The 24,162-nt window shown below is 41.2% G+C and overlaps 1 protein-coding gene across 2 annotated transcripts in view; it reads right to left on the bottom strand.

Annotated features, from left to right (window-relative positions):
- Positions 1 to 17,206, bottom strand: part of TRPM7 (transient receptor potential cation channel subfamily M member 7) — a 118,568-nt gene extending 101,362 nt beyond the window's left edge. For both annotated transcript variants that reach the window (XM_041741650.1, XM_041741660.1), the window contains exon 1: positions 17,083 to 17,206. In XM_041741650.1, coding sequence (XP_041597584.1) covers positions 17,083 to 17,085 — 3 coding nt within the window. In that variant the 5' untranslated portion in view covers positions 17,086 to 17,206. The remainder of the gene's footprint in view (positions 1 to 17,082) is intronic.
- Positions 17,207 to 24,162: the final 6,956 nt, after the last annotated feature.

The following is a 24,162-nucleotide window of genomic DNA, read 5'->3' as shown; positions in this document are numbered from 1 at the left end:
GGTGATAAGATACATAACGTGTAGGTACAGGATCTGCCCTTGCCTCATAAACCCCAAAGCCAATTATCTCTTCTAACTACTTCACAGATTCCAAGGTCCCCCACAAGGAAAATGCCAAGTTTCAGGAACCACTGCACAAAGGGAAACCAAAGCTGTGATTTCTCTATTACTAGGTATTTATATATCCCAGGTAAATATTTATACTAGATATCCCAATTCATATATAATTTAACCATATGTCACATAACTGATGTCTCCTAAAAGTTTAACGCTTTTGTATCTTTCATAAACCCTTTGCCGAAAGTGCAGAGATAATTTTAAACAGTAGTGTGTTTGTCAGGCAATATTCTAAATATTTTATATGCATTATCTCATCCTATGCTCTCAGTAATCCTACGAATTAAATACTATTAGTATTCCCACATTATACATGCAGACTAGTTAGACATAGAAGTTAGAGAATTGTCTAAAGTCACACAGCTAATAGTTTGCCCTGACTTCAAAGCCTCTACTGACTTTGTAAGAGAAATGTAAGAGAAGTATTTCAAGATCACTTGATGATATGCTTTAAATAAGCCACTGAGTAGGGGATCCCTGGGTGGCGCAGCGGTTTAGCGCCTGCCTTTGGCCCAGGGCACGATCCTGGAGACCCGGGATCGAATCTCACATCGGGCTCCCGGTGCATGGAGCCTGTTTCTCCCTCTGCCTGTGTCTCTACCCCTCTCTCTCTCTCTCTGTGTAACTATCATAATTAAATAAAAAATTTAAAAAAAAATAAGCCACTGAGTAGAAATGCATTAATAACTTTAAAGAGGGAATTCCTATGTGATTGATCACTCTGAATATAATTTTCTGAACATGGGGGGAAAAAAGGGCTAACATACTTCTCCTAAAAGGTATTGTCAGTTACTAACTATTGCTAACTAGTATTAGTTTCTCCCCTATTCTGCTCCTTAGCTGCAGCCTGCCTGAAGCAACTCTAGCTATAGTTGTTCAACCAGGGTTGGTAAAGGGATGGAGGAATTAATCAATCGATTCCAAAAAGACTGCTTGCTCTACAGCAATGAACTAATGACCCAGTTTAAGACTAAATGCTGGTTTGCAAAACTTTGTGGATATCTATTCATTGAAATACTCCTAAACAAGTATCACAGGCATATACTTTTCACAGCTTATGCCTTTCTACTAAATATAAAAAAATATTTTCACAGGGACGCCTGGGTGGCTCAGGGGTTCAAGCCTGCCTTTGCCCCAAGGCATGATCCTGGAGTGCCCCCGACAGGGAGCCTGCTTCTCTCTCTGCCTGTGTCTCTGCCTCTCTGTGTATCTCTCATGAATAAATAAAATCTTAAAAAATTTTTTTCACAGACATTTTAATTTAGGAGATAGTTACATATGAAAAAAATAAATAAATCCCAAGTAGCATTTAACATAAATAATAAGAGCTGGGGCACCTGGGTGGCTCAGTCTGTTAAGCATCTGCCTTTGGCTCAGGTCATGATCCTGGGCGTCCTGGGGTCAAGCCCCATATTGGGCTCCCTGCTCTGCTTCTCCCTCTCCCAAGGCCCCTCCCCCTCATTTTCTCTCTCTCTCTCTCAAAATAAAATCTTAAAAAATAATAAGTTCTCATTAGGAAGATTAACTGGAAGGGGAACAAGTAAAGGTAAACCAGAGCCACCAGTATTTGAGGGAGAGGCAATGGGCTCTTGGACTAGTAAAGGAATAGATAGAAGAGATAATTTCCAAAACCTTAAGTTTAGCATGATACCTTATTAAAAAAGACAACAACGACTATAGAATGATTATTAATATAGTCCTGGTTTCTCCTTTCTTCAAATCACCTCTATCATTATTCTTCAACAACATGCACAATTTATCCAGTCCCAAATGAACAGCTCTCCACTAAACTGATGCTTCCTTCAATTTCATACTGAAGAAGTATGGCTATCCTCTAAATGAGGGATCAGCAAATAATGATGGTAAATATTTTAGGCTTTTTGGACCATATACCATCTCTGTCACATATTTTTTGTTTTCTTTTTTAAAAACCCTTTAAAAAATAAAAGAACCATTCTTAATTTAAAGTCATACAAAACAGGCCTTGGCCAGATTTGGCCCACATGGCATGGTATACCCATACTCTGAATCCCACTAAAATAATGGATCTTTCCTTTTCCTACTGAGTCAATTCAATCCAACAAGCCATGTGCCAAGCCCTTACTGTGTCTTCAACACTAATATACTTCTACCCAGTTCTACAATCCCAGTAGATCCTTGTATTAAGAGTGGCTTTTCAATGAGGAAGGAAAAAAGGGTAGGGCTAAAGAATTTTAGATGTTCATTAACAAAGTTACTTCTCCTGAAGGAATTTCAATAGAAAAAGCATTTAAAGGGTGCCTGGGTGGATAAGTCAGTTAAGCATTTGACTTTTTTTTTTTAAGAGTTTATTTATTCATGAGAGAGGCAGAGACATAGGCAAAGGGAGCAGCAAGCTCTCTGTGGGGAGCCTGTTGTGGGACTCCATCCCAGGACCCCAGGATAATGACCTGAACCAAAGGCAGATGCTCAACCACTGAGCCACCCAGGTGCCCAAGCATTTGACTCTTGATTTTGGCTCAGGTCATAAACTCAGAGGTCATGAGATCAAGCCCCACATCAAGTTCTGTGCTGCCCCTGCCAGCTCCCCAAAAAAGCATTCAAATTTTTATATAACAATAAAATCAAAACACTGCTGAGCAAAAAATCTAGTGTTTTGAGTACATATGTCTGTACATATGTCTAGCTTTTCTCCAGAAATAATGGTCTTTCCAATCACCATCAACCTACAACACATTAGTCACTTTAAATATTCATTTTTTGGGCAGCCCTGGTGGCTCAGCGGTTTAGCGCCGCCTTCAGCCCAGGGCCTGATCCTGGAGACCCAGGATTCAGTCCCCTGTCAGGCTCCCTGCATGGAGCCTGCTTCTCCCTCTGTCTGTGTCTCTGCCTCTGTGTGTGTGTGTGTGTGTGTGTGTGTGTGTCTCATGAATAAATAAATAAAATCTTTAAAAGAAAAACAACTTTAAAAATTTTATAAATAAATAAATAAATATTCATTTTTTGAGTATTTTATGATAAAATATATAACTATTTAAGACAGGTATGCTGTTGCATTTCAAGACCTAGTATAAATCTTGCTCACAAATAAGTCTTATTTTATCATTCTTCTTCTAAACACTCAGTACTATCCCTTCACAACCTCAGCTCTTCCATAATAGTTTCTAACTGGCAAATCCATCCAAAAACTTCAGTGAAACGGTTTCCTTAATAACTTAAATTGTATCACTCTTGATGCTCACAAATTTTTACCAAATTCTGTGCCTACAGAGACATAAATAACATTAGCTTGTTTCAAGACTATCACTTATGGTTTCCTCTACCTTAAATATTCACTAATTTTGTCTGTATCAAGGGCATACTGCCTTTTACTTTGTATAGCTGTCAAAATGTAAATGTATTCTCCCTCACCGAGCATTCTTGTTGTTCACGGCCCTCATTTATTACATTAGAGATTGGATTCGTACACCTAATACTCATATACCCCAGGTGAGGGTTATAAATCCTTCTCAATGATAGGATTCTGCAATTTTTGAAATTCTGAGTTTCTGCTCTGCCAGCAGATCCCCAATGACATGTGCCCTAGATTCTAAACACATATATCAATTCCTAACTTTATAACTTTTCTTCCTTTTCCTCAGCTGCATTACTGAATTTTACCAAGAGGTGGCACACTACTACAAACACAAACCTCTAAATTCCAAAATTTAAAGTCAGGTAAAGTAAAAACTAACTATAATCACAGAATGTTAGCACTAGAAAGAAACTTTTTGGAGAGAGGAGGCGATAGAAAGAGCAAGTGAGTGGGCAGGGCAGAGGGAGAGGGATAGAGAATCTTAAGCAGGCCCCAGCCCATGCAGGACAAATCTCACAACCTTGAAATCATGGCCTGAATGAATTAACTGAGTGAGCCACACAGACACTCCAGTCCTAGAAAGAAACTTAAAGATCCCTCTGTGGTCTTCAGTAAAATTGAAACTTGAAGATCCCTCTGTGGTCTCCAGTGAAATTCTGGAGTCAGAGTAACCTGTTAGAACTATAGCTTTGTGCTATTCATGCAATCTTTTTTTTTTTTTTTAAAGATTTATTTATTTATTTATTTATGATAGACATAGAGAGAGAGAGAGAGAGAGAGAGAGAGAGGCAGAGACACAGGCAGAGGAACAAGCAGGCTCCATGCACCGGGAGCCCGACGTGGGATTTGATCCCGGGTCTCCAGGATCGCGCCCTGGGCCAAAGGCAGGCGCCATACCGCTGCGCCACCCAGGGATCCCTATTCATGCAATCTTAAGCAAGTTTCTGACCTTTTGAATAATAATACTTACCTTACAATGTTGCTCTAAAGATAAAACAAAATGATCCATGGAAGGTGCTTCAGCATAATGCCTGAGACATTGTCAAATCTCACTAATGCTTCAAAATTCCATATTCTGTCTTTCAGCAATAAGGTGCACATATAAGTAAACTTTCTAACATACTTTATTCTTTCCGTAAGTCAGTACCAGCATATCCTTTCTGCCTAGATGCTAATGACAAAAAATTAGGGGGGAAAATTAAAAATTGCTTTAAAAATTCTATTTCAAGGTAATGTGAAAATCAGTCTACTTTTACAACTGAATACTAAGAGTCTACATATTAGAATTAGAAAGGAGCTGCCAGCTATGTTGGTTCTACTAGACTAACCCTCCCACAGATAACCCACCATAAACTCCGGACAAAATAAAAACAAAGGGAAGCCTGGGTGGCTCAGCAGTTTGGCGTCGCCTTCGGCCCAGGGCATGACCCTGGAGACCCGGGATGGAGTCCCTCATTGGGCCCCCTACATGGAGCCTACTTCTCCCTCTGCCTGTGTCTCTGCCTCTCTCTCTCTCATGAATAAACAAATAAAATCTTTTTAAAAAAATAAAAAATAAAATAAAATTTAAAAAAACAACTAATTAACCATACTAAAGTCAAAAAGCAGGCAAAAATTGACTGGTGTCTATACTTTTAATTAAAGAACAGAACTAGATGAGTTTCTCATTTTTTAAGGCTTTTTGCCTGATAACAATCCTGCTCCACACTACTGAACAACTAAAAACTTCAACAGAAATCCCAGTCTTACTGGCTTAAAAAACCAAAATACAAAGTCCAAGGTGACAAAGCAGCTATAAAGGGATGGGAAAAGGCCTTTCTTTAAAGGAGAAAGTCACATAAAGGGTATCCTAAATACTGCATATTAACTCTGCTCAAATCTCTAGCAGACCCATAAAGTATGTACATATGGCAGTCCAATTAAGAATAAAATAACTGAACAGACACTTTTGCTACCCACAGGAGACAAGAGTATGGAATTTTATTATAGTCAAGTGAATCAATTACTATCTTAGTCTGCTCTGACTGCCATAACATATACCATAAGCTAGGTGGCTTAAACAACCAAAATTTACTTTTTTTAGTTACAGAAACTATAATCCAAGATGAATGTGCTAAGAGAGTCAGCATCTGGTAAAAGCTCTCTCCTTGGGTTGCAGATAGCTGTCTTACTGTATTCTTCACATGGTAGAGAGAACAAGCTCTCTGTTGTTTCTTTTTATAAGGGCCCTACGCCCATGACCATCTAACCTAATTACCTCCCAAAGACCCCCAACTCCAAGTGCCATCACACTGGAGGGTTAGGGCTTCAACAAAGAATTCCAGGGCATTGGGGCACCTGGGTGGCTAGTCAGTTGAGTGTCTCCCTTCGGCTCGAGTTGCGATCCCAGAGTCCTGGGATGGAGCCCCATGTCGGGCTTTCTGCTCAGTTGAGAACCTGTTTTCTTCCTCACTCTCTGCCTGCCACTTCCCATTTGTGCTCACTCACTCTCTGTCAAATAAATAGTTTAAATCTTTAAAAAAAAAAAAAAAGAATTCGGGGGCAACATAAACACTGAGTTCCTAACAACTCCGTTAAGAATCAAGTCTTCAGAGAACTATAACAGAATATAGAGTTTATAAGATATTCATATATATATATATATGATATTCAGTGTCTATAATACAATTCAAAATTACTAGACTTAAAAAACAGGAAAATGGGGATCCCTGGGTGGAGCAGCGGTTTGGCGCCTGCCTTTGGCCCAGGGCGCGATCCTGGAAATCCGGGATCGAATCCCACATCGGGCTCCCGGTGCATGGAGCCTGCTTCTCCCTCTGCCTGTGTCTCTGCCTCTCTATCTCTCTGTGACTATCATAAATAAATAAAAATTTAAAAAAAAAAAAAAAAAAACAGGAAAATGTGACACATACTCAAAAGGAAAAGAAAAATCAAAAAGGAGTCTGTATATTAATAAAATGTATATACTTTAAAAAATTGACAAAGGCATCTGGGTGGCATAGTCAGTTGTGTCTAACTCTTGGTTTTGGCTCAGACTGTGATCTCAGGATTATGAGAAGCAGCCCACACTGGGATCCATGCTTACCATGGAGCCAGCTTGAGACTCTTGCCCTTTCCTTCTGCCCTCCCCTCAAATAAATAAAATATTTTTAAAAATTAATTGAAATTACAAACATAGAAATTTTGAGTTATGTGAGAAATTTGTACATAGGTCAATATGCCTGCCAACAGTGGCACAGACAGTGACAAAAATTAAGACTAGCCCAAAGCAAAATGTTGAAACAGACTGGCACTCTGACTTCCTCTGGCACAGACCAACTCATTTGACCTTCTGGCACTCTTACAGGCCCTTACTTTAGAGTTTTGTTCTTTCTCTTAATTAGCTGCCAACTACTTAACTAGTAATTAGGAACTGTTGATAATTCAGATGTGAACCCTCTGAGAGGGTCTTAAAGACACTATTGAAAAGCCTCTGTGGAGGGATGCCTGGGTGGCTCAGCAGTTGAGCATCTGCCTTCGCCTCAGGGTAAGATCACAGAGTACCAGGATCAAGTCAAGCATCAGACTCCCTGTGTGGAGCCTGCTTCTCCCTCTGCCTATGTCTCTGCCTCTCTCTCTCTCTCTCTCTCTCTCATGAATGAATAAATAAACGGACCCCCCCCCCCCCAAAAAAAAGAAAAGCCTCTGTGGAATAAGTCAAATTTTATGTTTTAAAAAATTAAACTGAATCAAATTCATACCATAACTATGTTTGTAAAGAGAGTCCAACTACATCCAACCTTATTTTCTGTTTTGCTTTCCTGGTGACCTCATGGATATTGCTACCTTGGTTGTGTAACACCCCAATACTGCCCTTGATTTGTGGGATAGAAAATATTTGATAAAGTAAAGTGTGTGGTGATGCGTGGGTGGCTTAGCGGTTAAGTGTCTGCCTTCAGCCCAGGGCATGATCTTGGAGTCCCAGGATTGAGTCCCACATCGGGCTCCCTGCATGGAGCCTGCTTCTCCCTCTTCCTATGTCTCTGCCTCTCTCTCTGTGCCTCTCATGAATAAATAAATAAAATCTGAAAAGAAAGAAAAGAAAAAAGAGAAGAGAAGGGAAGGGAAGGGAAGGGAAGGGAAGGGAAGGGAAGGGAAGGGAAGGGAAGGGAAGGGAAGGGAAGAAAACAATGATGGGATGTCTGCTGACTCAGGCAAGAATGTGAGAATCTTGACCTTGGGGCTGTGAGTTCAAGCCCCAAGGTATGGAAATTACTAAATAAAACTTAAAAGAAAAAAAAAACAAGAAAATACTGATAAATTATACTAAATTAAAAACCAATGTACATCAACAATCTAAAAATAAGTAAATCACGTACCATTAATCAAGTGAAAAATCAAAAAGCTATACACTGGAGGGACGCCTGGGTGGCTCAGCAGTTTTGCCTTCGCCTCAGGGTGTGATCCCGAGGTCTGGGATCAAGTCCCGCGTGGGGCTCCCTGCAAGGAGCCTGCTTCTCCCTCTGCCTATATCTCTGCCTATCTCTGTGTCTCTCATGAATAAATAAATAAAATCTTTAAAAAAAAACAAAAACAAAAAAAACCTATATGCTGGAGAAAATATTTGCAGCTCATAAACTACCCCACCCCACCCCCAAGAATAGTATTCAAGATAAAGAACTACAAGTAAATAAATAAGATAATCCAACAGAAAACTGAGCAAAGGTTATAAACAGGCAATTCACCAGAAAGGAGGGAACCACAGCCAAAACCCATAGCCCGAAATATTCAGTATTAGTAGTCAGTGACAGGCAAATTAAAACAACGAGGAACTATTTCACATTCATGAGTCTGGCAAAATAAAACAACCCAATCGATGAAGCATGGCAAAGACATTGAAATAACTGAGAATTCTCATATACTTTATAGGGAATATACACCATACAAACACTTTGACAATGTCTATAAAGTTGAAGATGCACATATCCTATGATTTAGCAGTTCTACTTCCAGATATATGCATCCTAGAAAAATTCTCACACTTGTACATAAGATGATACATACAAGAATGCTGCACATTATTTGTAAAAAACTGGAAATAATCAAAATACCCAATAACAGTAAAATGGACAATAAATAATATTCATATAATGGAATAATATACAACAGTAAAAAAAAGGGTGAGCTATAAAGCTACTCTAAGCAAACCCAATGAGGCTGTCTTATAGAGAAGTAGAAATGTTAATTTTCAATGGAAATAAAGACAAAGAAAAATAAATCAAAGGCATGAGCTAGACCTTACATGTATTATTAAGATGAATAAATATCCAAAACTTAATGTTGATTAAAAAAACCAACAAAGGGGACACCAGGGTGGCTCAGTGGTTGAGCATCTGCCTTTGGCTCAGGGCATGATCCTGGAGTTCTGGGATCAAGTCCTACATCGGGATCCTTACATGGAGCCTGCTTCTCTCTGTGAAACCAACAAAGTCCATAAAAAGTCCATATATATATATAAAACATAAATACCCAAAACCACTATGTATTATATATGTTCTCTTTATATAGACGTGTGTGTATATATATATATATTTAGAACACTACAAAAGCATGCAAAGGAACAACAGGATAATAGTTATGTCTGCAGAAGTAGAAAGTGGAATGGGATTTTGATGGAGTACATGTGAGGTTTCAATTTTATCTGTAATATTTTATTTCTAAAGCCATGTGGCAGGAACATGGATGCCTATTATATTATCATCACACTTTCATCTATCTGAATTCTATAACAAAAATTACCAAATAATTCAAATTATATACATTTATTTTATTTTTATTTTTTAAAGATTTTATTTATTTATTCATGATAGGCAGAGAGAGAGAGAGAGAGGCAGAGACACAGGCAGAGGAAGAAGCAGGCTCCATGCAGGGAGCCCGACATTGGACTGGAACCCTGGGTCTGTAGGATCACACCCTGGGCCGAAGGCAGCGCTAAATCGCTGAGCCACCCTGGCTGCCCTATACATTTATTTTAAAATGTTATATCCCTGCAGTCAAATAATACAATTTAAATTCTTCACTCTTCTTCCTGGCTCCTTATTTTTTTTTTCCAAAGCAACAGAATCCACTGAATTAAACGAATCCATTACATTAATCTAACTCAATGACTGGTATGTTTTCAGATGATGCCACAGAAGCTAATCTGAAAAAGAGAAATCTAAAGAAAATATTAGGACATTCTCTATTACAAAACTGCAGACTCCATTCTGTGAATAAACCATATCAACCTATTCTCTAACCTGAGTAATGTGACACTTTATTGATACACTCATGTTAGGTTTCTATAGTTTTTTTTAAATTTTTATTTATTTATGATAGTCACAGAGAGAGAGAGAGAGAGAGGTAGAGACATAGGCAGAGGGAGAAGCAGGCTCCATGCACCGGGAGCCCGACGCGGGATTCGATCCCGGGTCTCCAGGATCGCGCCCTGGGCCAAAGGCAGGTGCCAAACCGCTGCGCCACCCAGGGATCCCCTCTATAGTTTTTATTCAAGAGCTCTACACATCACAGAAATCTTAGTTTAATAAATGACTTTTTTTTTAAAGGTGTATTTATTTATTTATTCATGATAGACAGAGAGAGAGAGAGAGAGAGAGAGGCAGAGACACAGGCAGAGGGAGAAGCAGGCTCCATGCCAGGAGCCCGACGTGGGACTCGATCCCGGGACTCCAGGATTGCGCCCTGGGCCAAAGGCAGGCGCTAAACCGCTGAGCCACCCAGGGATCCCCAATAAATGACTTTTCCAACTACTAAGGATCCCCTCTGACTAGTAAGTCTCTGTACTTTGTCAAAATACAATGTATATAACTGAACTGTGAATAATCATAAGATTATTACATAGAAATTTGGTAATAAAGGAAATTCTAAGTTTTATAGCATTTGAAAACATGGTATGTAAATTTTTTTAGGGTAATACTTTTTTTTAATGACTTTTTAACTTAACAGAACACTGGCCATCTTAGATCTCACAAATATATATGCGTCTCAATATCAAGGTCCTTCTCCAAGTGCCTAATTTGGTGAGTTAATACCTACTCTATCCACCTAGTGGCTTTAGGACCTTTGGTGAACGATTTTTGCTTCTGTTCCTTACAAATGGAGGAAAAAATCTACTTCACAGAATTTTCTTGAGAGTATTAATATGCAATGATATATGTAAAGCATTTAAAACAATGACCACAGCTAAATATTAATACATGTTGGCTAATACTTTGAAAAATCTGGGGATCCCTGGGTGGCGCAGCGGTTTAGCGCCTGCCTTTGGCTCAGGGCGCGATCCTGGAGACCCGGGATCGAATCCCACATCGGGCTCCCGGTGCATGGAGCCTGCTTCTCCCTCTGCCTGTGTCTCTGCCTCTCTCTCTCTCTCTGTGACTATCATAAATAAATAAAAATTTAAAAAAAAAAAAAAAAAGAAAAATCTGTCTAAAGCCTATTACAAACTTTTCTTATTAATCAAGAGTACCTTCTGGGTATTAGTATTATACACTATATTCTCTAAGACAAGGAAGGCCAATGGTTCGCATACTAAAGGGTGAATTATAGCCCTATCTTTCCAGTCTAGTTAATGTTTCTTGAGTCTTACAATAATAGTCTGCTTCTCAGGTAACTTTCCTTCTGTTCATTCTCAATGTCCTACTGAATTGTCAGAGGAAAACAGTAACTAAACCTATTAAATTTCACTTCGTACATATTTTCAATCTGTGAACTCTGGGCTCAAGGTTGCTATATTCCCAATAATGGCGTAACTCAAGTTTTTTTCTTTCCATGAGGAGCTGGATCTCCCCACAAGTTGTGGTTTCCAGCAGTCTGGTAGCTAAACAGTTGAGATGTTAAATTATCAACATGTTTTCATGATGCAAGGAGAGAAAAATAGTGTTTTACAAACTTCAGTCCTAGTATTTCTCCCAAGATCAAGTAGGAGAAAGATTACCATCTGCTTTTTACAGGGAACGTAACAGTAGTGCTCGTCAAAGACTATGATTTGGCAAAGATGCTTACGTGAAGAGCCAGGTCTACCAACTTCAAAAAAATTGCTTACCTCCATACACCAAATTTCTTCAACAAGGTTCTAAAATCTTTAGTCAAGAAACTAAACACAGATTCCCCCAAAAGATCCAGAGTAATTTTCCAAATCCAAGTTGAACTGAACCAAAGGATCAACAAAATAACAAAGTATTAGCTTAACTCAAATTTGAAACAATCATTTTTATTTTTTTTTAATTTTTTTTATTTATTTATGATAGTCACACAGAGAGAGAGAGAGAGAGAGGCAGAGACACAGGTAGAGGGAGAAGCAGGCTCCATGCACCGGAAGCCCGACGTGGGACTCGATCCTGGGTCTCCAGGACCGCGTCCTGGGCCAAAGGCAGGCGCCAAACCGCTGTGCCACCCAGGGATCCCCAGAAACAATCATTTTTAAAGATAAACCAGAAGAGGTCCAATTTTCCAAGTCAAACATTTCATCCATATTCAAACTAATCTAATAGTTGCAAAGCTCTTTCTAAAAGTGACATATACCTAAATTCTTTTATATCAACTCACGTAAGTAATTCAATTCAAATCCCCACAGATAATCAAATATTGCTCATTCTAAACTAATCTCAACTATTCTGAATTTGGGTACCTCTAGGTACTCAAACTTAAAACAGGCACTTAATGGCCCTGGTGGCTCAATCATTTAAGCATCTGACTCTTGATTTCAGCTCTGGTCATGAACTCAGGGTCATGGGATCCAGCCCCACATCAGCTCTGCACTCAGCATGGGGTCCCTGTTTGGAACTCTCTCCCTTTCCCTCTCCCTCTGCTCCTGCACCCAACTCCTGCACACTGTCTCTTAGATAAATAAATCTTTTTAAAAAAGAAGAAAAGCACGCACTTAAGGAGCAGTCACTTAAAAAAAAAAAACTGCAAAATTTAATCATATGCTGAAAAGTTCCTCAAATAAGAGGAGGGGAGCCTGAGTGGCTCACTTAATGTCCAACTCTTCATTTCCGCTCAGGTCATGATCAAACCCCACATAGGTTCTACACTGGACATGGAGTCTGTTTGACTCTCCTTTTCCCTCTCCCCCACTCACGCTCTCTAAACAAAACACAAAACAAAAACAAAAAATAAGGGGAAAGAGAAACCTAGAATGAAGTAATAGATCAATGACAATAATCAGTGGCTACTACTAAAACTATTATGTAAATGTCTGACCAAGAACTTCACAACTAAAACATCAGGCAGCTAACACCACCGCTGGTCAATCTCAACATCAAAAAAAAAAAAAAAGAAAGAAAGAAAGAAAAGAAAGAAAGAAAGAAAAAGAATAAAGAAAAACAACCAGAAAGCATGTGCTTCTTAATGTGATGCAATACAAGATACATACCACGACCTGTGAAGTACTCTTGCCAAAATATCATACTACAATCTGATCAAGTCTTTAGATTAACCACAGGAAATAGAGGAGAAACAAGTTACATCATGCTATATGGATGCATCCAACAAAATCCAAACTGTAGCTAATTCTATAGGGCAAATGATCTTCATTTTTCTCATTAAATAAATAGTAAATGACAAGACAAAAAAAAAGGGGTTACTAGAGACTGAAAGACTTAGCAGATACTGTATGGAATTCTTTGAATCCTGATTTAAATAAACCAATTGAAGAAAAATATGAAACAATCAGGGAAATATGCCAAATATTTAATAATATTTAAAATTACTAATTTTTCAGGTGTGCTAGTAGCAATGTAGATGTGTTAAGAATCCTTGTCTTAAAAAAAAAAAAAAAAAGAATCCTTGTCTTTTCGGAGATATATGCAATGAAGTATTTATAAATGAAATATGTCTGAGATTTGCTTTTATGTTTTCCATCTGAGGAGTAATGGGAGGAATAACAAGACACAAAATACACATTTCAAACTGTCAAAGTGGTCATGGATGTATCATGATTCATTCTTCTATTATATTTCTGTATGTGTGAAATCTCCCATATTAGAATGTTAAAGAGAGAGAATATCAGAGCACAAGGCCAAAAATATCTGATTGGTGGAACTCTCAAACTTTTGCAACTGCTTGCACTTGAACAGCCCTTCAAGTAAAAATCAAAACCCAAAATGTGCATTTTAAGTATTGCCTTTTAAGAATTACATTTGCATATTTTAATGACTTCAACTATAACATGTTATGTCTAGTTCTTATAACTGACATTTGCCAACACACACACACTTTACTCCACAAAAGTAACCAAGTTCTGAATAATATTCTAACTCCTAAACATCTCAATCTGTTCCTTCTACTACTTCTTTGTTTCACGCCCTTGGTATTTGGTCAGAGTCTTGCTGTAGCCTCCTCCTTATGGGTCTCTCTTTTCAATTTAAAGACACACCATTTACCCTCCATAATGTTTTTTAAAGTAGATCCCTAACATCTCCGGTATGAAATCCAAACTTCTTTGCATGACATACACTGCCCTCGGAACATATAATCCTTGGAACGCCTGGGTGGCTCAATCGGCTGAGGGTCCAACTCTTGGTTTCAGATCAGGTCATGATCTTGGGGTTGTTAGATCAAGCCCTGCATCAGGCTCTGCAATCAGCAGGGGAGTTTGAGATTCTCTCCCTCTCCATCCTCGGCCCTCCCCTCATGCATGCACACGCACTCTCTCTCCAATAAATCTAGAAAGAAAGAAAGAAAGAAAGAAAGAAAGAGAAAGAAAAGAAAAGAAAAGAAAGAAGAAAGAAAGAAAGAAAGGAAAGGAAAGGAAAGGAAAGGAAAGGAAAGGAAAGAAAAGAAAAGAAAAGAAAAGAAAAGAAAAGAAAAGAAAAGAAAAGAAAAGAAAAGAAAAGAAAAGAAAAGAAATCATCTTGTTCTTATCTGTCTCTGAAATACTCCCACCAGTATCCCATATCATCCCATACTCTACTCGTTCCCAACTACATAAAGTACTTTTACAGTAGTTCCCAGAATAAACTAAGGATGTTCTTCTTTTCTAAAGCTCAAGTTCCCTTGGACTAAAACCAATTCAATGTCCCTTCTATTTCCAGATTAATTCCAAATCCTAATGACACTGTAAGACTCACCTCTACTATCAGCTTTTGTGCAAACCCACCCAGACTTTCTTTACTCTGATTATTCCATATTTTCAAAGTAATCTATGCAATACTATCACAGTATCCTTCTGGCATTTGCCTATCTTGCCTTTACTGCCTTTCAAAACTACTAAGTACCAGTGTCTGCAATAGAAGAGACACTAAATGTTTGTTTTATGATGTATGCATCTTCCACTGACAACTAGATCTATGTGAGCTGTTTGAAAGTAGAAAACACTTTCTACACAGTATTTGTCACTCCAATGCCTATCACAGTGCTTAGAATATGTTAAACATTAAATAAGTGATACCAAATGAGTAAAATATTTCTATAGCCATGGTAGACAGTTTTGTACAAAATTTGATTGCACTCCAGTTTTTAAACTTGTGCTTTTGGTGTGGTTTGTTTTGTTTTGTTTTGTTTTTTTGGTTGGTTGGTTGACTAATTGAAGCTTCAAATTTTGTAGGCATTCTTTAGCGTCAAAGAAAAAAACTGATTACCAGAAGCAATTTTTTTTTGTAAGATTTATGGATTTATTTGAGAGAGAGTGTGTGTGAGCTGGGGAGGGACAGAGAGAGGGAGACAAGCAGACTCCCCCGAGTGGGGAGCCCCACACAGGGCTTGAACCCAGGTCTCTGAGCCAAAATCGAGTCAGACGCTCAACCAACTGAGCCACCCAGGTGCCCCTCAAGAAGCAAACACTTTAAATAAGTTTACAGTAAGAATTATACAGTGTAGATACATGTTTTGATGAACTTTTAGGTCACAGTGTTGACCTAAAATTTAGAGTGAGATTTTCTCCCTGTAGAATCAACAGGATTGTTAGCATGTACAACCAACACTGAGTTCATACTGTGTTCCACAGATAGTGCACAATTTATGTACACAAACATATTGAGAGGGGAATATCTGCTATTAAAAAAAAACTGGACATGAATGAAAAGACAGCAGAAACAGGAGAAACTCAAAAAAAAAAAAAAAAAAAGAAAGAAAGAAACAGGAGAAACTCATACCATATCTTAATTTTTGAAGGTTGGGTTTCAAAGCATGTAGGCAGCAAAACATCAAGAGGCTGGATTTAAGAAGAGCATCTGAAGTAAGACTAAGAAATTATAGACTTTTACTAGAAAGTCATTAGAAACAAAGTTGTCTGGCTTGAAGATGATGAATCATCTTGATTTCCATTTTCTAGGTGTCTAAAAATGTTTTTCCAAATGCTGAAATGCGATGTTGATAATGCTGAATGCTGAAATGCTGAAAAGCCCTAGACACATCACTGAAGACTCAGTATTAATGGTTTCCTTTTTCCATTAAAAAGACACTGTGATTCAACTCCCCCCCCCAAAAAAAAAACAGATTCTCTTAAAACCCATTTAAGTAATAAATTTAAGAATCTGGTGTCGGTAAGCCTTCCTTAAAATCAAGGGAAAAAAGTAAAATGATGCTTTTATTGAGTTTACATTGCTATAGAAAGTGGCAAATAGTGTAAGGTGCGCTATTTATTCAAAGTATAACTACATTCGTGGTTTCACTTTTGTATGGCACTTGAATTAACTTCTGGAGAAAGAAGTAAACCTGCCAGACTCCAGCAGAGGGAGAGATGTTTGCACGAAACCTATCAGGTTCAGATACCAGAAAAACACTCCTCGCTCTTCAAGTCCCCGATCTAAATTACTTTCTTTATAAGAAATCTTCAAATGTGATTCCCGGCCTTAACAACAACAAAAAGTTCCATTAAAAGCTGCAATGCACCGAATCCCCCTCGCCACTCCGCATCGTGGGTTTAAAACACGACCGACTCGACCCTTCTTCTCTAAGGCCACGGACGAGGTAGCTGGACATAAATCCAGACGCACATCGCCTGGGTACCTACAGCAACGCCCCAATAAAGGTCCTTAATTCTTGCTAAAGAGAAGTGGAAACCAGACCGACCGTCAGTATCGTCAAATCCCTCGTCTGTTGGTCCCAAATGGAAAACGTACCTGTGGAGTATCCACTGCGCAGCAAACAAGGCACAGCTCCAAACCCGTGTCCTCTATCCCTTTTTTGTTCCCTCCCAGCCCTCCTTCCCTTTCCAAGCAGAACTTGAGCAGAGCCTTTGGCTCCCTTATCTGCCAGCAACTGGCGCCAGGAAGAACGCGCTCCCGGGAGATGCGGCGCTTGGAGGCTGAGCGCTGCGGCTGGCGCGCTGCGGCCGCTCGGCTCCTGCAGGTACTCGCGGCTCGCGCCTCGGGCGCCTCGAGGGGCCCCCGCTGGAGCCAGGTCTCAGCTCCGGGGATTCCCGCGGCGAGCGGTCGCGCCAGCCTTGCTACCTGCTTCCTGCCCCTCACCCCCGAGCCAACTGCACTCCCGTCCCGCCGGGACGAGTCCGGAAGCCTCAAGGCAATTCGGGGCTCCGTCGCCGCAGGAAGCAGGGCTCCGGACGCACCGCGGCCGGCCGCGCAGGTCCTCCCCCTTCCCCGCCCGCAACCCCCAGGGCCATTCCCCCGCCGGGGCCTGCGTGAGTCCAGTACCATTCTCCTCACGGGGCGGACTCCGGAAGGGCAGCAACTCCACCTCCTCCTCCTCCGCGGCCTGTAGCCATCTATCGGGAAGCGTCTCCGGAGGCGGCAGCAGAGGCCGCCGGACGAGGACAGCCCAGGGAAACCTTCTCAGAACTAACTCAGCTCCGGCGCTAGCAGCAGAAGCTGAGTCTTTCATAATTGTGCGACCAACTCCTCCGGGTGACTGGCCACAGGGACGCGCCCGCGCCCGCCTCCGCCGGCGACGGGGCTGGAGACAGACCACGTGAGGGGCGCGTCGTGTGCGTCGCCGCCCGCGGGCTGGGTCACGTGAAGGGCGCGCGCTCCCTCCCTCCCAGGCCGCGTCGCCGCGCCGCGCGCGCACGCGCCGGGCAAGGTGCCCCCACCTACCGCTACCGCCTACCAGCGCGGCGTCCGTGCAGGGCTCCCCGTTGGATACCTGGGCGGGACTCCCCCGGACGGGCGCCTCCGCTCCCGCAGTGGAACTCGAGGGAGCAGCGGTGGAGGGGGAAGGTTCCGGGCCGCCGGGATCCGGCCTGGGGCGGCGGCGTGGGCTCGGCTCCGCTAGCTGGCCTGGCCTCCCGCCGCGCTGGCCGGGTCCGGCCTCTGCCCACGCTCTCCTGCGCCGTTTCCCCGCCCCTTGTCTGTGCCTTAGAGACAGGTCTTGGTCTCCGCGTCCGAAACGCCACATCATCTTCTCACCCCGAGTCACGTTCTTCCTCGAGACTCTGGGCAGAACAGACTCTTCCCAGATTGACCTCTCGGGCTCCGTCCTTCCCCCCCAGCGATGTCCCCCACCGGCAGCGCGCACACCACCCACCTCCGCAAACGCTGCCCGTCGTTCCCGGGTCTAATATGTGCCTCTGCCTTTTCTTTTCCTTTGCTAAGCCCAGGTTTGAGTCTTAGCGATTAGTTTGCTAACTTATTTTTCACATACGACCTTTCTGCTCCCAAGGAAAAAGTTTGTCCCTCCGATCCCCTCAATCACACCTCTTTTTTAAAAAATAACTGTATGGGACACCTGGGTGGCTCAGTGGTTGAGCATCTGCCTTTGGCTCAGGTCGTGATACCTGGGTCCCGAGATTGAGTCCCACGTGGGGCTGCTTCTGCAGCAGGGAGCCTGCTTCTCCCTCTGCCTATGTCTCTGCCTCTCTGTTTCTCATCAATCAATAAATAAAATCTTAAAAAAAAAAAAAAACTTTATTGAGGAATAACTGATGTACATAACCTGCATATATTTAAATGTACAATTTGACATGTGTTGATATATGTAGATAAACTCATGAAATGATGATCAAGACAGTAAACATGTTCATCACCCCACAGGTTTCTTCCCTCCCTTTGTCATCCCTTCCTCCTTTTCCTCCCCATTCCCATCCCTTAGCAATCACTAATCTGCTTTCTGTCACTATAGACCAGTTTGCATATTTCAGGGTTTTATATAATGGAATCATACAATATGTACTTTTTTTTCGGTCTGGCTTCTTTCACTCAGCATAAACTATAGCTTAAACGTTATGACCCACAGTTCTTGCAAGTAGGATCTTCTCTCCAAGAAAACTTACCTCATAAGCTTTGCCCATGCTTATGAACAGTCTTCAAGTATTGTGTATTCCTTCCCCATCTGACAGGTCCAGCAGGACCAAGGTTAAAAAAATGTTTTATTATATGTGTCACACCTTTCTTACTAGATTATCAGCACCTTGGGGCAGGGATTTTGGCTAATTTATGCATGCATTCAATAAATAGTTATTTTCTAGATCTCAGCTGGGCCTACACACTTCTTGCCCTAAGGGAGTTTATAATCTAGAAGGTGGAGACAAACGGGTAAATCAAAATACAATGAGATAAGAATACTTTGTTTTCCTCGGTCCTGTGACTCTGGCCTTTTTTGTACCCAAAGTGCTTCAGCTGTTGCTTGGATGTAGAAAAGTAATAGAATAGCTCCATGGCACTTATCTCCAGAACTCTTACTAACTTGGTGCATTTCGTTTATTTATTTATTTTTAAAGATTTATGTGATAGAGAAAGAGCAGGAAGGAGGGGAGGGGCAGAGGAAGAGAATCTTAAGCAGGGTCCACCACCAGCCCAACACTGGGCTCAATCTCACTCTATGTGAGAAAGAATATAATTATTCTTTAATTGAACTAATGAAAATAATTCCTAATTTGCAGGTTTTCAAAAGCCCTGGGGTTCACACATGCTGACTTTTAGTGAGCAATCAGTTCTGGGGGATGACTTTATTCATTTAAAAAAAAAAGTACTGGGATCCCTGGGTGGCGCAGCGGTTTAGCGCCTGCCTTTGGCCCAGGGCACGATCCTGGAGACCCGGGATCGAATCCCACGTCGGGCTCCCGGTGCATGGAGCCTGCTTCTCCCTCTGCTTGTGTCTCTGCCTCTCTCTCTCTCTCTCTCTCTCTCTCTCTCTCTGTGACTATCATAAATAAATAAAAAATTAAAAAAAAAAAAAAAAAGGGATCCCTGGGTGGCGCAGCGGTTTGGCGCCTGTCTTTGGCCCAGGGCGCGATCCTAAAGACCCGGGATCGAATCCCACATCGGGCTCCCGGTGCATGGAGCCTGCTTCTCCCTCTGCCTGTGTCTCTGCCTCTCTCTCTCTCTCTGTGACTATCATAAAAAAAAAAAAAAAAAGTACTGAATTCCCAAGACTATATCAAGAACAACCCTCTTTAATGTTTAGTGATGAACAAGATGGACAAATCCAGTGTTTCAGAAAATGTTCATTAAATGCTCTCTCTGTCTCACTTCTTTCCCATAGGGGCTCTGTTTCCATTTTGGTCAATGACATCTCTTTCCCACTTTTACTGGACCACATACTCATTCTCCTCCCTATCCTTGCCCGATTATTTGCTATAATTCAACAAATATTTACTACTACACTCTATTTAAAGCACTAAGTGAAGTGTTACATATGACTTTAAAAAAATGAAAAAGCATGGTTCTGTACGAACTCAGATTTTTTTCTTTGTATATTTAGAATTTTTTCCTTTAAAATAATTGTAGAATTGTATGAGGTTGCAAAGAAATACACTAAGAAGTACAAATTCATTCTCCAATAAATCTTCCTCTTCCCTCCCCCCAACATATCATATAACCACAGCACAATATCAAAACCAAGAAATTGATATTGGCATAATCCAGAGTTTACTTAGATTTCACTGGTTATATATGCACTCATTTGTATATATGCTTGTGTGTAGCTCTGTACAATTTTGTCACATCTGTAGCCTGGAGTAACCATCCAAACAAAATACTCAACTGTACTTTACCATGAGATCTCTCTTGTTGCCCCTTTATAGCCACACCCCTCCCATCCCACTACCTAACCTCGGACACCTAGCAGTCTGAAACCTAGCTTCCTAATTATGTTATGCACAATTGTTACATAAATGGAATCATGCCACATGTATCCCCAGGTGGCTAGCCTCCCTAAGCATAATTCCCTGGAGATTTATCCAAGTTGTTGCTTTCACCAGCAATTTATTCTTCTTCATTGCCAAATAGCACCCCATGATAAAAATGTATGACTGTTACAGGATTTCTTTTCCTTCCTTCCGTCCCTGCAGTTCTTGGTCATGCTGCTTTGAAAAAATGAAGAGGTAGACCAGACAGAGTGGTGGGCAGCAAAGCAAAGTTTACTGAGCCATATAGCAAAGTTTATTGAATGATAGAGTACAAAGCTCCCAAAGACAGAGGAGATCCCAGAGTGTTGCCATGGCGGTTCTAAGTCTAGGGGTTTTTATGGGCTTTGTGGGCAGGCTGTTTCAACCTGATTAACTGGGATGCCTAGGTGGCTCAGTGGTTGGGAATCTGCCTTTGCCCTAGGGTGTGATACTGGAGTCCCGGGATCGAGTCCCACATCAGGCTCCTTGCATGGAGCCTGCCTCTCCTGTCTGCTCTCTCTGTGTCTCTCATGAATAAGTAAGTAAAATCTTTTTAAAATAATAATAATCTGATTAACCCTCCCTGTGCCTATGATCCAGTCAGGTTTTCATCATCTGTCTATTCTGTGGGAAAGGGTGGTGGGCTCCTTCCAGGGTGTCATAAAATCCTTTTAAGGGTGGGTTTCCTCTTAGAGAAGGGCCCACCTTGTCCCTGCCTGCCTTTCTTCCAACTACCCTGCATCACCACAGTTTGTCCCTTCAGCTTTTTTTTTTTTTTTTTTTTCCCTTCAGCTTTTGAAGGACATCTAGGGAGGTTTGGGCCACTACAAACAAAGTTGCTGTGAACATTTGTGTTCAAATTCCTCCATGAAAATAATTCTTTATTACTCTGAGATAAATGCAATCGCTAGGCCCTTCGTAAATCCATTTTTAGTTTTTAAAGAAATATATTATATTTTGAAGATAGAGCCAAAAGATCACCTGATAGATAGGATGTGGGTATGAGAGAAAAGAGAGGAGTCAAGGATGGTTTGAAATTAACTAACACATGTAAGCAGTGCTGGAACATGGTAGGGCTCAGTAAATGTCAGCAAACAACCCAAACAATGACAGAATGAGAAAATCCATGGGAAACTGTAAGTTACAGATTTTGCCTTAGAAGGTATTAGGAGTCACTCTCAGGACACTTAGTGCATGAAAACCCCTTTGATTATTTTCATGAAACTGAAAAGGAAGAGTTTCACTTCCTCTTAGGATGTAGAGAGCCACAAGAGAATGTCACTTTCATTCTAACAAGAAAAAAAGATAATCTGTAAAACTATGATTCTTAAAACTCATCAGAGAACTGAGATCGTGGTTAGGCAACCAAGAGAACTGAATCCCAAAGACTGACAGGTGTATCCTAGGAAAGACAGGAGAAAAGGTTTTGCCTTGGGAAAGTGCTTGTGGGCTGGAGGGAGTTTGCTACCCCCTCCCCACCCTCCACCCTGCCCTTGCCCTCAGCTCTTTCCCTGGAGAATGACTGGAGGCAGCCCACTCAGATTTTTAGTTCAGTCTAGTGCATGCATTCTCAATGTCAAAGGAAGTCTTCAATGTCTTCAAGGAAGTGAAAATTGATTCTTGAGGTGAGTGGTGAGGCTGAAAAATACTACTTTTTTTTTGAGATTTTATTTATTTATTCATAAGAGACACACAGAGAGACAGAGATATAGGCAGAGGGAGAAGCAGGTTCCCTGCGGAGAGCTCAATGGGGCACTTGATCCCAGGACCCAGGGATCACGACCTAAGCCAAAGGCAGATGCTCAACCACTGAGCCACCCAGGTGCCCCAATATTACTCTTTTTATATATAAAGCATATATATATATATATATATATATATATATATATATTACATAATAAGCGTTACAATTTCATGAAAGGGGGGTACAATTAGAAACAAATGTCTAAAAAGACTGCATAATGGAATAATCATGAAAAAAAGGGCAAAGGGTATCTGAGTGGCTCACTCAGCTGAGCATCTGCCTTCCGCTCAGGTCCTGGGATTGAGCCCTACATTGGGCTCCCTGCTCAGTGGGGAGTCTGCTTCTCCCTCTCTCTCTACCCCTCCCTGCTGCTCATTCTCTCTCTTTCTCAAATAAATAAATAAAAATTAAAAGAAAAAAGAAAAAAAAAAGGTAAGAAACACTGATCTAGTGAAACAGATAGATGCAAGCCAAATTCATAATGAGGATAAATGTTATAATAGCTGTGTTAGCCAACTTCCAACATTGGGCCCTTAATGCTCCTCACTTCCCAGTATTCTTACCCTCGTGTAATCTCCCACATTGAACAGGGCTGACCTGTGTGATCAGTGGGATATAGTGAAAATGACAGACTTCTAAGGCTTGGTCATAAAAGACATTTTGACCCCTATCTTGTTCTTTTATATCACTCGTTCTGGGGGAAGTCAAGGTGCCTTGTCATGAGGACACTCAAGCAGTCCTGTGAAATGTGAAGTGTGAAGATGTACAAGTGGCAAGGAGATGAGACCTCCTGCCAACAGCCAGCACCAACTTGCCAGCCATATGGGTAAGCCATACTGAAAGTGTATCCTTCAACCCCAGAGAAGATGTCAGATGACTGCATCCCCAGCTGATGTTTTGTAACTTCATGAAAAACTTTTGAGACAGAACCACTGCCAAACTACTCTCAAGTTCCTGACTTTTGGGAACTATGAGAAATGATAAGTGTTTATTGTTTTTTCAAGTCATTAATTTTAGGGTAATCTGTTATGTGGCAATATATAATTGATTAGAATATGGTACAAATATGGCACTAGACAGTGGTAGAATCTAGTCATCAGTTGGGGATATATTTTTTTTAAAGATTTATTTATTTATTCATTCAGAGAGAGTGAAGAGAGAGGCAGAGACACAGGCAGAGGGAGAAGCAGGCTCCCTGCAGGAAGCCCGATGTGGGACTCGATCCTGGGTCTCCAGGATCACACCCCGGGCTGCAGGCGGCACTAAACTGCTGCGCCACCGGGGCTGCCCAGTTGGGGATATTTTAAAAGGTTGGGGGCTCTAGAATATGAATCGAATATTGTGGGAAGAGTTGGAAGGGTATATATAAAGAAATATAGTAAGGGGTTTTAGCTAAAGAGAATACTCAAAGGCAGAGAGGTATTACCATGTCATATCAACCCTTTTGAATGATATGATGGGACTCCAATAAGAAACCTAGTCTCTTCCTTAGAATTTTTTTTTTTTAAGATTTTATTTATTTATTCTTGAGAGATAGAAGGAGAGACAGAGCCAGAGACACAGGCAGAGGGAGAAGCAGGCTCCATGCACCGGGAGCCCGACGTGGGATTCGATCCCGGGTCTCCAGGATCGCGCCCTGGGCCAAAGGCAGGCGCCAAACCGCTGCGCCACCCAGGGATCCCTCTTCCTTAGAATTAATTTAGAAAGAATGATCCTTAGCTCTCTCTCTTTTTTAAAGATTTTATTTATGACAGAGAGCAAATACAAACAGGGGGAGTGGCAGGCAGAAGGAGAAGGAGATGCAGGCTCCCCACTAAACAAGAAGCCTGATGAGGGGCTGGATCCCAGGACCCTGGGATCATGACCTGAGCTGAAGACAGATGCTTAATAGACTGAGCTACCCAGGAGCCCCATTCTTATCTCTTT

The sequence above is a fragment of the Vulpes lagopus genome, chromosome 2 (assembly GCF_018345385.1).
Source record: "Vulpes lagopus strain Blue_001 chromosome 2, ASM1834538v1, whole genome shotgun sequence".
In the NCBI taxonomy this organism is placed as follows: Eukaryota; Metazoa; Chordata; class Mammalia; order Carnivora; family Canidae; genus Vulpes; species Vulpes lagopus.
This window is presented reverse-complemented; position numbering and strand designations above follow the sequence as displayed.